The 15,840-nt window shown below is 44.0% G+C and overlaps 1 protein-coding gene across 1 annotated transcript in view; it reads right to left on the bottom strand.

Annotated features, from left to right (window-relative positions):
* LOC119164990 (corticotropin-releasing factor receptor 1) overlaps positions 1-15,840 on the bottom strand; it is a 181,937-nt gene that overhangs the window by 89,826 nt on the left and 76,271 nt on the right. The window contains exon 5 of the mRNA XM_075868576.1: positions 1,118-1,247. Within this exon, the coding sequence (XP_075724691.1) occupies positions 1,118-1,247 (130 nt within the window). The remainder of the gene's footprint in view (positions 1-1,117; positions 1,248-15,840) is intronic.

Consider the following 15,840-nt stretch of genomic DNA (forward strand, 5'->3'; position numbering starts at 1 on the left):
CGTTACGGTAAATCCTCGCATATAATGAGTGTGGCAGAGAAGTTAATAACGCAAATGACCATAACGACCTCGGTGACACTTTGATCCGCAACACGCTTGCGATAATGCTTCAGTAACATGCTGTGGGCAATACGGTTATGTACTTGTAAGGCCCACGGGTCAATTCGTACGCTCAAGCCGACACCACGAAATGCGTATACGACTGGACAAGTTTCTTGCGCGATGCTTTTCTGTGAATTCACATAGACGAGAAAAATCTAGTGAAGCGCACCAGAGTCAGAACAGGGCACTTGTGTCAGGTGTGTAATCGCAGCCGCATATAATCACAAAAAAAAACACAGTCCAAGTTATAATTTCGTTCGCTGCTACTTTAATGAACCGTACCCATGCAGAAACAAACACATGATCGATCGTTGGCTCGATGACCGAGTGATACCTTTAGTTTATCCCAGTATGGCGATATCATTTTGACGTGTCGAAGACTTTTGCAGTTATATCAACAATGGCAACCGTGAAAAATACTTCGCATATTAATGCTATCCAGAACGTTTTTGAGGTAAACATGCTCGATACGCCTCCATGGCTTATTGAAAAAAAAAAAACGTAATTCTATGGTTTATTCTAATGCTTGCGAGTAATAATCGCTTTTTATCGGTAAGCCGCTCCAAAACATAACCGGTGAAGTGGCGTCAAAGGCAAGTTCTCGCGTTTCACAGCTGCGGCTGAACGGCGAAGTTTTAGTCAACATAAAGCGAAAAAAAAAAGACCTGGTCCATCTTTTTTGTGGCTTTCGTGCAAATCATCGTGAAAGTTCGTCGGTAAAACACTCTTTCTTCTTTACACGGCCACAAACTACGCACGTGCCAGCGAAAACACAGCAGCAACTGCGGTAGGCGCCGCGGCTTTTGCCTTCCAAGTGAAACCAAACGCCCGACAACAGCGCCACCGCATCTTCGTGACGTGTTTCCGGTAGAATTTCGCTACACCCACTCACTTAAACTTCTGTGCTTGCGAACACCGTAACGAAAACAACGGAATTAACAGAATGCATTCAAATGGGGAGTGGCAGCATGCATCATAGAAGTGGACTGGTGAACTGTGCAACGAAATGCCGTACCACGTCACTGTAGGTCGTCCAGTGTGGTCCCAAAACGTTGGGAAATGAGATGACGGCCAGCAGGATTGAGTGTACAATCAAGGACGCCACGAGATTCTTGTGCACCCGAAGCCTGGAACACTGCAGGGACCTGCGAAAACAGAGCAACAACACGTAAATCATTGAGCGCGAGCCGCCGCCGCCGCCTTGCGTGCACGTCGCTCTGCAGCCTTGTCTATCCGCCGACCTTCTGAACACACGCGCGCACCAGAACGGCTTTTATTTTACTACACCACGCCCCCTAGCGTACGCCGCCACCCACGAACACGCGATGTCCAACGTCTTCATGTGGCGTCACTCCTATTTTCTCGCGCGCTCGCACATCGGAGTTCTGTCTTCGAGCGCGAGCCGCCGCCACCTTGCGCGTATCATACTTTTCATCGGCACACCGTGAATCATGCGCTGGCCGCGGCCGTCCGTCGTCTGTCTGTTTGACGGAAGGACGAACGCAGGGACGGATGTATGCATGAGAGGACGGGCGGACGCACAGATGGATAGACTGTTGGACGCTTCGCCCCACTCATCATCATTCACTTCATGAATATGCTTTGATCTTTATCATCATACTACAGGTAACATCCTCTAGTTTCGTACCATTTGCATTTTCAGCGTATATGCGTTTCGTTATATGCCCAATGCCGCCCTCTACGGCCGGTTCAAGAACTAACAAGAGGTGGCTACATTCGACTGCGATGGGACGCTCAGCCCACGTCCTAAGGAGCTTCGCTCCTAAAGATCGGGTAGGGGGGGGGGACGTGGGACCGGTGTGCCATCCCCTGGCTACGCCAGTGGCAGTCACCTCTGCATGAGCGCTGCCAAATTGATTCGTAATCACACGTACTGGCAGTTACTGATACAGCACTTACAGGCACATGGTATCAGTGCGAAGAAGAAGGAGCATGTCACGCATCAATGTCACGTAAGAAGTCCCTAACAAGCGTGAAGGTCTCAATCCTGCCACTTCTAAGGTAATTATATCTGCAACCATGTTATTCTTCGCAAGCGTTTGGCCTGCTTACAACCCGTAGCCTTTGTAGTGATGAACGGTAGTGGTGAGATGCCGTGTAGTCTGCGTGTAAATTTTGCTGTCGTTAGTTAAGGATGAGTTCAGTTAAAACATAGAAGAGGTTGAAAGGAGAGAAATGAACTAAGAAAAGTCTTAGTAGAGATAGTCTCCCCGTGACAAGGACTAAACATTCATTATGAAGACTAAGACTATTTGGTTAGCTTCTATAGGTACAACAATTTATTAGGCTTAGATAAGATGTAAAAAAGACATATGGCATTGTGAAATCGGAGCCAGAGCCTATGGACAATGTCTATTCGCTAGCAGTTGATACCCCCTAACCATAACATGGAATATCAACGACATGCACACATGCCCACTGGAAAGCCAGCTAGCAAGCAAGGACAAACGTCCCTTCCTTTTACCACTGCCGTAATGAGAGTTAACCGTTCGCAAACGCACAATATACGCCTGTGTACAAGAAGACTACATACAATTAAAATCTCAACACGACCTATCTGTACACAAGAGCCACTGATTGAATCTTCTGCACTGAAGCCCGATATTAACATGGAAGTCAAAACTACAGGATAGTTGCGCCCTTTTTGCTGCATTCAAACTCCACCCTACTGCGTGCTTTCGCTGTCCTCTCAAACTAGCGCTTTACGTGCAAATAAATAACCGTACATTCGATAGTTCTTTTCGAATAGATTGATATAGTTCGCGTTTTGGTCATCGATTCCAGTTCCTGTTTCCCTTCTTCCCACGCCTACCACATTTATTCTTTGTTTTACCACGTAACTCGGTCGTGATACATGGCAGCTTGTAATGAGACTACGCAGAGAATAGCGCTTTACGCATCTGCCGCGCCTATGAACAGATTGTGTAGTTACCCCCTTACTCATCTACCCAATGTTTTCGTATATTACGTTACGGGTGCTTTGAAGAGATCACAGTGAAGCCTTTTTTCCTCATAGAATAGACCTTGCTGCAGGCACTGAAAACAATTTCAGGGATGAAGCTTCTTAAGGCGTTTCTTACAAGACAGCAGAATTGCTGACAAGTAGCAAGTTGTACAACACATGTACTTATTATGGGCAGTATCATATGACACCCATCATGTGTGTGCTGAAGTGAATGACGTGTCGACTGCTTTGTACACACGAGCGAATACATCTTCATAAGGACCAGGCGTGTTCTCTGCTGTTTTGTGCTGGTTGGATCGAATATGAAGGAGGGACTTTATCAGAGACTTCACTCGTTGACTTTTGAACATTTCCTTAGCATTGTGTTGTGATATGTGCGTATGTGTTTTCGCGTCTGTGTGCTCGAGTGTTCTATTTTACATACACTACTTTGTATGTTTTCTTTTGAGGTACGTGTTCAACTTTCACTCAAGGGCTAAGGAGTTGCCAGTGCCATATTTTTGCGCCAACATCTCCTTATATATCATATCAATAAAAAAAAAGGCGTCACCCAATCGTCCTCTGTCGTAACCACCTCCTTCTGGTATGTACCAAAGAATAGACTAGTTCTTGAAATTTCCGCTAGAGAGTGGTACTTGTACTTAATCAATATATGATGAAAAGATGCGAGATTATGGTACTTGGAGTGTTCACTAGACAAACAGTTAGACAGACGGACGGACGGACAGACGGATGCACGAACGGACGGATGGACACTTCGCCCCACTCATCATCATTCAGCCCGCGGATACACTGTGATGTGATTCTTTTATTTCTTCTCGTCTTGTTTCAAGACACTTGGGTGAACTATAATCAAAACATTCGTGGTCAATGATATTTTATGAAGATGGTAAAGTAGCACAATATCCTGGTAAGCCACAGAGGAACATTTTATCGTAGCTATTTTTATACATAAGCTCAACACGCAACAGACACTGCAACTAATTACTAAAACGATGGTATCGATAACAGACCCACTCAAATAATAGAAGCATTCCCACTTTGAGGTCGCTTTATCTTCGCCATTAAGATTAACGGGCACAATTCTACAACAGGGGCGTGATTACATCAGTTTTCTTCGCATCCAGAGGACAATTCTTGATTATAATACCAGTGCTTCTCTGAAACGGTGGCATGAGCAAGCGCACCATTTAGACAGCGGGGTAGTCCAGTAAGCAGACTCATAATTTTTATATGGCCTAAATTGGTGCCCAGTCATTTGAGTAAATGTCATTTGAGTCATTTGAGTGCAATCAAGGTGCAAGGAACCATTACTTCATCACTCTGGTCCAACCTAAGCATATACCGCCGAATGCGCACTACCTTCATTTGATAATAACCGGTGCGATGTAGTGTAGTTATGGTTTATTTCTCGTTCCCTGATGCCAACCAGTGATTAGTGACTATTAGCGTGTGCGTCATGTAGCAGTACGTACGCGCCGTTTTTTGATAGGTGAGATTCACAAGGATGGAACGCGCTAATAACTTCTAATCTTATAATCTACCGCAATGCAAGCGCACTCCAGCATACACCATCCTTCATTGCTGAAAACTTGCGCAAAACAGTGTTTTTACTTCCCCTCCCCCTTCTATTTTTTGTAATTAACTAAGAGCATAAAGCAACAATTATTAACGTTTTGTCAGTCAGGTGAACTAGATCACACGTAATGTCATTACCTTGGTCACGCATTTGCGGGAACGCTGGCACCGCGAACGCACAAGTTTTAACACACAACGCAATCACATTGGATCTTCTGGTAACGTTTTGCAGCCCCCCAAATGATGCTGGGCCAGCCTGATACCTGTGAAATTATATGTGTGGCATCTTTGTTTGTGGTATCTTTATAATCTTGCATATTTAAACCTATGGCAACACAAGCTTAAACAAAACGTCATACTTCACATCTGCGAAAGACAGCTTACTGTAATTTATTTTTTAACTTATGTATGTATTTATTATTTATTTCAAGAAACCCATAGAGGCTGTCAGTGGGGGGGTATTACATATAGGGGTAAGAAAGAAAATAAAACGTAGTAGAAACACAAGCATGAAAAATAGCGAAAAAACCCAGGAATGACGCTGCACGTATTCAACATATTGAAAAAGATCTTTATAAACGTAATGAGAAAGAACAGAATAAAACGATAATAGAGAGTGAAATAACAAGATGGTTTATTCAGAGCATAACACCAAACTTGGTTTTCGCAACAAAAATTATTATAGGAATCATCCTGTCATTTCTATGTGAATAGACATGAAGCGTACCAAGGCTGATGATTTCTTGTTGCGCTTCAGATTACGAGACGAGGACAGGTGGCAGTTGCACACCACTCGTCCTGTAGTCCCCGTCTTGTACTCCTCTGGAAATTCCAAATGCAACAAGAAATCGTTAACCACTACCAATGAGGCAATTTCGTCGCTCTGCTGAACGCACCAACGCACAGGTAAAGTCTTACAGAGGAACTAAGAGGACAATGTGACTAGCTGGGCTCGCCGTCTTGCTGCCGTTGGTGCGCTGACATTTGCTAAATAGCTTATAGTATGCGTCTTTTGGTGGCCCTCTTAGTTTCTGAGGCGATGAGAATACTAGAGCACGTCACCGGAGCCGACGCTTCGGTAAAGGGTGCAGTCGCCTTCGACCTCTTTGCTGAAACGTCAAACGAAAACGTTGGCTCTCTCAAGATTCACTGTGCGGCAGCATCTCATCTAATCAAGCCTGCATCTGCTCCTGCACGTGCGTATTGTTCGCATATCTTCGTCTTTGCTTCTTAAGCAGGACCTTGTAAATGTCATACTGTCCTTGGAAACCTGATCGTCGTACTATATACCAGAAAAAAAAGTAGTGGCAAGGCCATCATATTTTGAGTGTCGGGTAACCATAGCAGGCATGAACGCTCGCCATTTGTCGGCAATCAATGATAGCCAAAATGCAACCTTAGCGGTGATTAGCCATTGTCACTGATACGAGTAATGATTACCACTGTGTTTGACAGCGCGATATTTAGCACATACGTAAACATTATACGTACGTCTATTTTCCCTGATGACGGACATCACTACAACATATGTGAGCAGCAGAAACTTGTTAGTGTACGGAGGCGTTCTGGAATGAGCCAATCAGCAGCACCATCAAGAGCAGAAGCCTTTTTCCCTGAGCCAATCGTACGTTGCTCGTGCCTTAATGGGCTCGTGCCATATAGCTCGATTCCGAAACAGCGAGCTGCACTGATGTATGAGCGGAGATCAATTTTCACGTACATACTCGAGGTGACCATCGAGAACAACGTGGCTTATGGAAGGCAAAACGGAGGCTCATCATTGCATTTACATTCATTTACATTGCATTTATATTCACATTATGCGCAAACGAGGACACCTATGCGAGGACAACAACTCATCAAGGTTTACTTGGGTGAAAAAGCTTTGTCATGCATGAATAATAATAATAATAACAATAATAATAATATTTGATGTTAAATATCAGCAGCCAATCACCTTGACTGCGTTAGCAGAACAATATACACTTTAATGTATGCGGCAATTGTTGAATGCGTTTCGCTCTTCTCAGACATTAAGACTGCAAAAAGATTAATTCACAGTGATCTCATGAACTGAGTGTGAAATCACACGAACAATAAAATTATCCCCCCCCCCTTTTTTTTACTATCTTTCGTGCCTCACTAGCCAAGCTTAGAGATACATATACAGGACTGCTACGTGCAACAATGTAGTGACAGGATTATTGAGGGGAGAACTCTTATCGAGACGCCACCAGGGGCCTGGCTCTTTATGGATAGCATAAACTCTGGAAATCAACCAAAAGTGGTGAACTGGTGATCTAAGCGTATTTTAATGGTGAATGTTGCCCAAAAGAAGTTTATGATTGACATTTGATGTTGAGTTCTCCTTGTTCCTTGGAAAAGCGTTATATTTTTCGCTAGAGCTGCTCTACTCTATCCGAGAAAATGAACGTAGAAGGTTTTCGTGAATCTGATGAGCAAGGTCATTCCTTTACAACTGAGCGATTTTATTCAGGAGTAATTGTATAACAAATCTTTTGGTTAAAATGCAATGTACGCGAAAATTCAGCAAGGACAAAAATTATTTATCTATTCGTTCTGTTTTCCTGTGGGACTCAACAAATATCATCAAGAAATAATGAAGAACCGTAACATTCTATCAAATTCTAAGCTAGAGGGTCTGCATTCTCTGGAAGTTTGAACGGTTGCTCAATTATTATGTGTTTTTGCGTTGCTTACCGAAAAAAAGGGGGGGAGGGGGGGAGGTATACGTCTTCTTTTTTCCTGAAAACTTTACTGAAAGCTGCATTGAAATTGGATACTTTGTAACAAAGCTACAGACCGATGAACTATACTGGTTCTAAAAGAATCACCCTACAATAGACATACTTGTGTAACTAAATATATACGCATAAATTGTTTTTTTTTCTCTAAAATCATTGCTCACAATGGTTACGCCAAACTTTCCTGCCGCACTGCCCCACCTACGCAACTCTCCCCAAAACTCGAGTGGCACCTTTTTCCTATATACGGTCCTTTTAGTGTAAAGCAGCCGAAATTGAAAAAGAAAGCATAATACGGAAAATGATGATTGTATGCGACAATTAACTGAAGAGTCAGGTATTTTGAAACATAGTTGAGAACAAAACACACTACAAGGTGCTAGTTCCACTAATCCAAAAAGAACAAATTGCATCTATTTCCTGAGGCCAAATTGTACCTCGTAATCCTGCTGTTGAAGTGTCACGTACGATGTTGCACCACTCGACAAATGAGAAGCGGCTTGACCGTTTTTGTATAAGCTGGAAAGAATAAGCAGCATGAGGAGTGGGGAGAAGTAATAATGAAGTACCATGACAGGAAGGTCGGAAGAGTGCCGCATCTACACAAAATGGTCTTTTCTTCGATAATGTTATTTCTACTACAATAAGCATGCTGCCTGTTTTTCTTTTAAATGAGAAGCATTTCTTTTCGTACAGCAAGCACTTTTGGTATCTATCTCTCTGTCTGTCTGTCTGTCTATATACATACATACATACATACATACATACATACATACACACACACACACACACACACACACACACACACATATATATATATATATATATATATATATATATATATATATATATATATATATATATATATATATATATATATATATATATATATATATATATATATATATAGTCTGTCTCCGCCCACGTGCTCTCATAATCACCCCGTTAACTTGGGGTACACAAAAATTAGTACGGTAGGGTAAGGTGGTTTGACGAATACAAGCGCTGGTCATGACATGAATAATGTCGCAATCTAGTCGCGTACATCGTCAAACATTTTTCGAAAAACAGTAGCACATACCCGGGGGTGGTTATGTGCCACAGGTGGTAGAAATTTTATACCTTCCCAGAAACGGCAAGAACACATATTTGTAATTTTAACGCTCGAGCGTCAAAATAAAGCTGATATAGGCAGCGCTGACTGAACGAATGCAAACAATTAGTGTCAGTGTAGCAGCATGAATCGAACCCTGACATTTTACGTGGCAGTGAAGAATTACACCACAGAGGCACGCCTGGTTTCGGAAACACTTTGCAAATAGGCCCTAATGTTCGTGAAAAGTTGATTATGGTTGCAATACTGGCTATCAAACTTTATAAAAAATTACATATGTACTCCTATAATACAGCCGTCACGTCCGGTTAACGTCATTTGTAGTTGGGTGCCATCCACTGATGTTGAATTGTGTAGCAGTGTTGAAAGCTACCATTATCGTGGGCCCCAGTGCCAACACCAGCGCTTCATATCACCTTACCGCTTCTGCATGGTATTGCTAGTATTAATGTTCGATGCATGGTTACGCAACAGCAAACAACTGCTAATATAAGGCATATAGGGCTGTTTAAGGGATGTGTGTGCGTAGATTTGTACATATATTGAACGCTACATCAATACGTCTCGCTCAAAAAAAATAAAACACATTCACCTTGCACCCGCATGCTTCACAAAATATCGATTCCTATGGTACGTGGAATGTGCCGAATTTTTTCACTTGTTCATTGCGCTTTTCGGTTAAGGTGGTTAAATTGTTTTTCGCAACTCAGCCTAAACGCAAGGCGCTGTATGTATGTATATATCGTTTTCAATTGCGTGATACGTTCTGTAATAATATCATTCCGGGAATATCTTGTGGAGGGAAGAATAGAAGCCTATATGGCGTTTCGTTGAACCGACACGACTGGTTAAAATCCGTGACCAGCTTCCAGGCCCGTAGTCAGAAAATTTTTACGGGGGCGGCTAAAGGTTTGTCTGCTTCTTTCTGAAAGAGCCCTCTGGTTGTTCCCATGAGTGCTTCGCGATTTGATATCTACATAGAGACCTATACCTAACGAATACGCGTCGGGCAGTAGCACAACACACCGTTGTAAAACAGGATATACTCTTTTGTTAAAAATTGCGCCAAATGGTTAAAAGCATCTTACACGTCAAAACTGTGCAGCGTAGCTTATGCACTGAAAACGGCAAGGTAAACAAAGGGCGTGCAGTAGCACCCCCCCCCCTCTTTTTTTGCACGTATAATCCCACCTAGCGTTTGATCTATACAATTCTGCGAGCTAAATAATGTTGGTTAGACCGACTCTGTTACAATGCGGACTCTCGAAAAAGCCGCTGTAAGAACATCCGAACATAGTACACGCCATAGTGGAACGAAGACTTGGACATTCATTATCCGCTTTGCAAAGAGGCGAGCTCGCCAGCTGAATCCAACTAATAACCAAACTGATATGCCAAATAATACAATAGAATGCCAATATATTGACACAGAGAGAAACATAACACACACTAGCAATATACCGTAAGTGCAGTAGCACTGACAATTGGGCTAGTTGGTACTGGTTCATCTTTTAACTGGATAAGGGCGCGCACTCAGACAAGGACACTATAACAGGAAATCGAACACGCTCTTGGTCTGTCCCATTTCTCGTTCTAGTGTTCTTGTCTGAGTGCGCGCCTTATTCAGTTAGAAGATGTACCGTAAGTGCCACATCGCCGAATTTCGACCCACCGCGGGAACACTTAAAAACGAGTAGTGGAAGTGCCTCCGCGGAGCCTCTTTGCGACACGACCGCGGATGAACGTGGCCAACAGTGATGTTCTGTACTACGCCGAAGACTTCTCATTACAAGACATGAGAATTCCCTATTTCGGATATTTTTCCCTACGCACGTTGGCAAAATTCCCACCATAGTTCTCTGCAAACAGCGCCATCTCTCGCTCGGCGATCAAGCTAACTACGCTATCTCGTGGCCTCCGCGATCGGCTGCCGGCGGCGCGCCGTTGCTCCGGCCGTCCCATTCGGCGCGGAAGCAATGGGAGCGGTGTAATTTTGCTAACTCCGAGACACGCCGCGAGGCGGCGCCGTTAGCCTAAAGTTGCTGTACCTACAAGGATTAGATGTACCTACATGATGTACCTACAAGGATTAGAGGCAAAATTAGAGGGAAATGGACTGGGCTTCAACCTCTCTTTAGTCAAAGAAGGAAAACTTATTGATCAGGCACTACCAGCATTAATGTACGCAGATGATATAGTGCTAATGGCCAACAACAAGGAAGATTTGCAGAGATTGATGGACATCTGCGGTAATGAGGGAGATAGGTTAGATTTTAGACTCAGTAAGGAAAAATCAGCAGTCATGATTTTCAATGACAACGAAGGTAGTGAGCTTAGAATACAGGAGGTCACGCTAGAGATAACAGATAAATACAAATATCTGGGCGTATGGATAAGCAATGGGACCGAGTATCTGAGGGAACACGAAATATATGTGAGACGAAAGGTAACAGGAATGCAGCAGTCATGAAAAATAGGGCACTGTGGAATTACAATAGGTATGATGTTGTGAGAGGAATATGGAAAGGGGTCATGGTTCCTGGGCTTACGTTCGGCAATGTGGTCTTGTGCATGAGATCAGAAGTTCAAGCAAGATTAGAAATTAAGCAACGTGGAATAGGTAGGCTTGCTTTAGGAGCTCACGGGAATACACCAAATCAGAGAGCACAAGGTGATATGGGATGGACATCATTTGAGGGCAGGGAAGCTAGCAGCAAGATAAAATTTGAGAAGCGATTGAGAGAAATGGGGGAAGAGCGTTGGGCTAGGAAGGTTTGCAGCTACTTGTACATGAAGAATGTCGATACAAAATGGAGGAAGCGAACCAGGAAGTTGACTGGTAAATACTTAGGAAACAGCAGGTGGCCAAACCAAAAAGAACTATCGGTTAAGAAGAAAGTGAAGGAAACGGAGACTGACATGCGGAGAATGGGCATAATTAAGAAGTCCGCACTAGAGATCTATCGAAATTTTAAGCAGGAAATTGCCAAGGAAAGGATCTATGATAATACTCGGGGTAGTTCTCTACTGTTTGAGGCCAGAACGGGAGTACTGCGAACCAAGACATATCGGGCCAAATACGAAGGGGTAGACACAGTATGCAGTGCGTGTGGAGAGGAAGAAGAAGCTGCCGAACACTTGATAATGTTCTGTAAAGGGCTTCACCCTATAGTTCAGGATGATGGCGCAGAGTTTTTCAATGCACTGGGGTTTAGGGACCGGGAGGGCAAAATAGACTTTAAGCAAGTAGACCTAACTAGAAGGAAGTTATCTGATTGGTGGCTAAAGTCAATGCACGAGTGAAAATTAAACACTTCACTGCAAAGTACGAATCCTCAAACTCTTTTCCAAGAAAAAAAAATATAGTTTTTGGTTCATTAGGTATTACGGCTTGGTGGCGCTAGCCACCGCCCGACCAAAGGGTACAGCCATATCCATCCATCCATCCATCCATGCTAAGGTTAGCCTAAGGTTAGCCTAAGGTTAGCCTAAGATTTCTGTTCGGGCTGTCACGGTGGATGGACGTGTTTTTCGAGCGCTCCGGATCGACTGCGCAGATAAGTGTTTTTGCATGTTTTGAGCTTGTCTTTATAATTATAAGGCAGCGGTTGAAATCTTCGTAGCACTTATTTTCGGGTACGGCTTTTTGGGGGGCCAGTCACCAGGTATTTATTAGTTAGTGCGGGTGTGTGTGTTTGAATTTTTTGTTGTTGTTGTTTTTTTCTTTTGCCACCCCGTGGCAGAGGTTCGCGTACATTGAACATGCAAATTTTTGTAGTAGAGCTTAGACTTTCTTTTTTTTTGTAGTGCACGGCTCGAGTTTAGTAATTATCGAGTATAGGGACATTTGGTGTCAGAAAGACATGGTTAAAAAGACTGTAAAGTGTTCACGATGTGGAGTGGCTTTGAAAGTAGACCCAAGCGTAGAAGCGGATGGAGAAGAGGCTGACACGAAGTGTAGGCAATGTGAGGTAGAGGAAAAAATGGAGAAAATGATGGTTGCCAAAGTGAACTGCTGGTGAGAATCGATGAGCTCGAGACTGCGTTGGCGACAGAGCAAGAGAAAACGAGGGCAATGGGAGAAAGACTGAAGTCCACCGAGGAAGCACTAGCGAAGCTGAACAAAGAAGCGGCCTACGGAGAGAACAGTAGAGATCCGGCAACCAGAACGGTGGAGAAGGAAGAGCAAGCAAGTTTGGAAGAAACAGGTTTAGCCGGTTCAACTGTCGCAAGGCCCAGCTTCAGCGAGGTAGTGGTGGGGCTGGGAGGGGACAAAGCAGCCGGCGTCACAGGTGCAAGTAGCCCCCCTGTGCAGGACGCTCCAGCTGAAAAGTCACAGCATGTGATAATCGCCGGGGACTCGAATTTAGATAGATGCACAGAATCCATCAAAGAGAGGGTAAGAGGTGACAAGAGGGTTGCAGTAGGGGCGTTCCCAGGACGCAAGCTTGAAGCAGTCATGAGGCAAGCGAGCGCAAAACTCAAAACTACAGCTGATAGACGAAACCTCGTGATAATTTCAGGCGGTTTAAACGATGTCTTAAATAAAGATACAGCAGGACTAGCAGCCACACTGGCGAAAGGCGTCGATGACATGCGCACCACTTCTCCTAAGGTACAGGTAGTGATATGCACGATACCGGAGGTACCGGTGCGTGATAGCAACCTGCAGAGAGCGGTTGTCAACGCAAACCAAGAGATATGGCGGATGAGTCGAGAGAAAGGCTTTGAGGTGGTGGAAATAAACAGAGAGGTGCATAGGTGGGGTGGTTTTCAACGAGACAGAATTCACTTCGATGGGCGGCTAGGTCGTGAGGTGGGTTGGCGACTTGCAGGACGCGCCGTAGCTTTTTTGGGGGGCAAGCGAGCCCTTCGGGGTGCAGGATAGCTAGTAACAAGGAAAACAACCAGGGAGACTCTTCGACAGGTGTTATGGACAGATACGATTCCAAAGTGGCACCAATGTCTAAGTTAGGTAGAGTACGGGGCATAAATAGACGTAGCCACGAGCGCCGAGCCCATTCAGACATAGTGTATATTAACATGCAGGGTGGTAGGAACAGGCTGAAGTGGGAAGAGATAGAAGAACAGCTAAGGGAAGAGAGGCCGATGGTATACGCTTTTGCAGAAACACATCTCAGGGACATGGAACAACCTCCGAATAATCCGGACTACGCGTGGGAATATTGTAATAGAACAGAAGGCAGCAGAAAGGGGGGTGGTATTGGGGCATTCATTCATAAAAGTACAGACTGGCAAAGGGTCAAGCAGGAGTGCAAGGAGCATTTATGGCTAAAAGGGAAAGTGGCAGGTCCAATGACACTCCTTGGTTTCGTGTACTTGTGGACGAGAGCAAAGGCCAGAGAGGAAAACCAGGGAATGGTAGAGTGTATATCAAAGGACATTCAGGAGTTAGGAAGAGAGTGCGAGATAATTATACTAGGAGACATGAATGCGCACATAGAAGATATAGATGGGTATACCGACCCGACAGGCAAAATTATCATGGATATGTGTGAAAGTCTTGATTTGATCATTTGCAACAGTACCGAGAAGTGTGAAGGGCAAATAACATGGGAGGTAGGAAGGCTGCAGTCACGATAGATTATGCACTGATGTCACACAGGATGTATGATAAGCTCAGGGGAATGCACATAGATGAAGGTGGCTCCAGAAGTCTGGGTAGTGACCACAAACGTATCAAGCTAAGTTTTGGAAGAGCAGTGAAAGTGGGAAGGAGACAAGATGAGCAACTACTGGAAAATTTTTATTCAGAAAGGCAAATTGAAATAGCCACTAAACAAATTGAGAAAGTAATCACGGAGGATAATAAGACAGTGTGGACATACACGAACCTAATTAGACTCTTTGAGCTAGAGCTTGCTAAGACGCGTGACAAGTCACCCCGGAAAAGAAGACACAAACCCAAAAGTTGGTGGGATGAGGAAGTTAAGAGAGCCATAGCAAAACGTCAGGAGGCCTCTAGGGAACACAGACATGCTAAGCAGCGGGGTGAACCGACAGTTGATGTTGAAAGAAAATGGGAAACCTTTCTAAGCTGTAGAAGGGCTGCATCCCTTCTGATCAATGAAAAGATTAGAAGAAAGGGAGCTCAGTGGCTGGCAGAAGTACATAAAAAAGATAGAAAGGCAGCTGCTAAGTTTTCGAACCATCTAAACTCCCTAAGAAATGAGACGAGCCTAGAGCAGAGTTTTATAACTACAGCCCAAGGTGCCAGGCTAGAAGGGGACGAAGCTATTGAATATATAAGAACAAAGGTGACAGAAAAATTTCAACAAAGAAGTACTTTGAATATATAAAAACAAAGGTGACAGAAAAATTTCAACAACGAAGTACTTTATGCAACACGATAGACAAGGACGAATCAAGTGGTGCAATGGCTCCATTTTCACAACGAGAGTGAGAAAGGGCTGAGAAAAGGGTTCCTAGTAGTACATCAACAGGCCCAGGTGGCATTCCAATTAGGCTGATAAAGACATTAAGTCCGAAGTCTAAGCAGGCTTTGAGAGAGGCGGTGAGCAAAATAATAATCGATGGTGAAGTTCCCGATGGATGGAAACTTAGCAGGATGAGCATGATCTATAAAGGAAAGGGGGACAAAGCTGACATAAACAACTACCGTCCTATAACAGTGACATCAGTGATCTACAGGCTGGTGATGCAGATTATAAAGGAAAGACTGCAGACATGGATAGAAGATGAGGGGGTGCTGGGGGAAATGCAGAATGGGTTTGGGAAACACAGGAGGTTGGAAGACAATCTGTTCTCACTGACGCAGTGCATCGAAATAGCAGAAAAGGAACACAGGCCCCTGTGGCTAGCATTCTTGGATATCAAGGGAGCGTACGATAGCGTGGTTCAAGAGGAATTGTGGGGAATACATGACACACCAGGCGTGGAACATGTAGTCACTAATCTTTTAAAGGGTATCTATAAAGGTAACAATGTAGTTATAAAGTGAGAAAAACAGGTATCCAAGCCTGCAGAGGTAAAACGGGGGCTTAGGCAGGGGTGCCCCCTGTCACCCTTATTATTCATGATGTACCTACAAGGATTAGAGGCAAAATTAGAGGGAAGTGGGCTGGGCGTCAACCTCTCTTTAGTCAAACAAGGAAAACTTATTGATCAGGCACTACCAGCATTAATGTACGCAGATGATATAGTGCTAATGGCCAACAACAAGGAAGATTTGCAGAGATTGATGGACATCTGCGGTAATGAGGGAGAAAGGTTAGATTTTAGATTCAGTAAGGAAAAATCAGCAGTCATGATTT

This window comes from Rhipicephalus microplus, chromosome 1, assembly GCF_043290135.1.
Source record: "Rhipicephalus microplus isolate Deutch F79 chromosome 1, USDA_Rmic, whole genome shotgun sequence".
Taxonomy (NCBI): domain Eukaryota; kingdom Metazoa; phylum Arthropoda; class Arachnida; order Ixodida; family Ixodidae; genus Rhipicephalus; species Rhipicephalus microplus.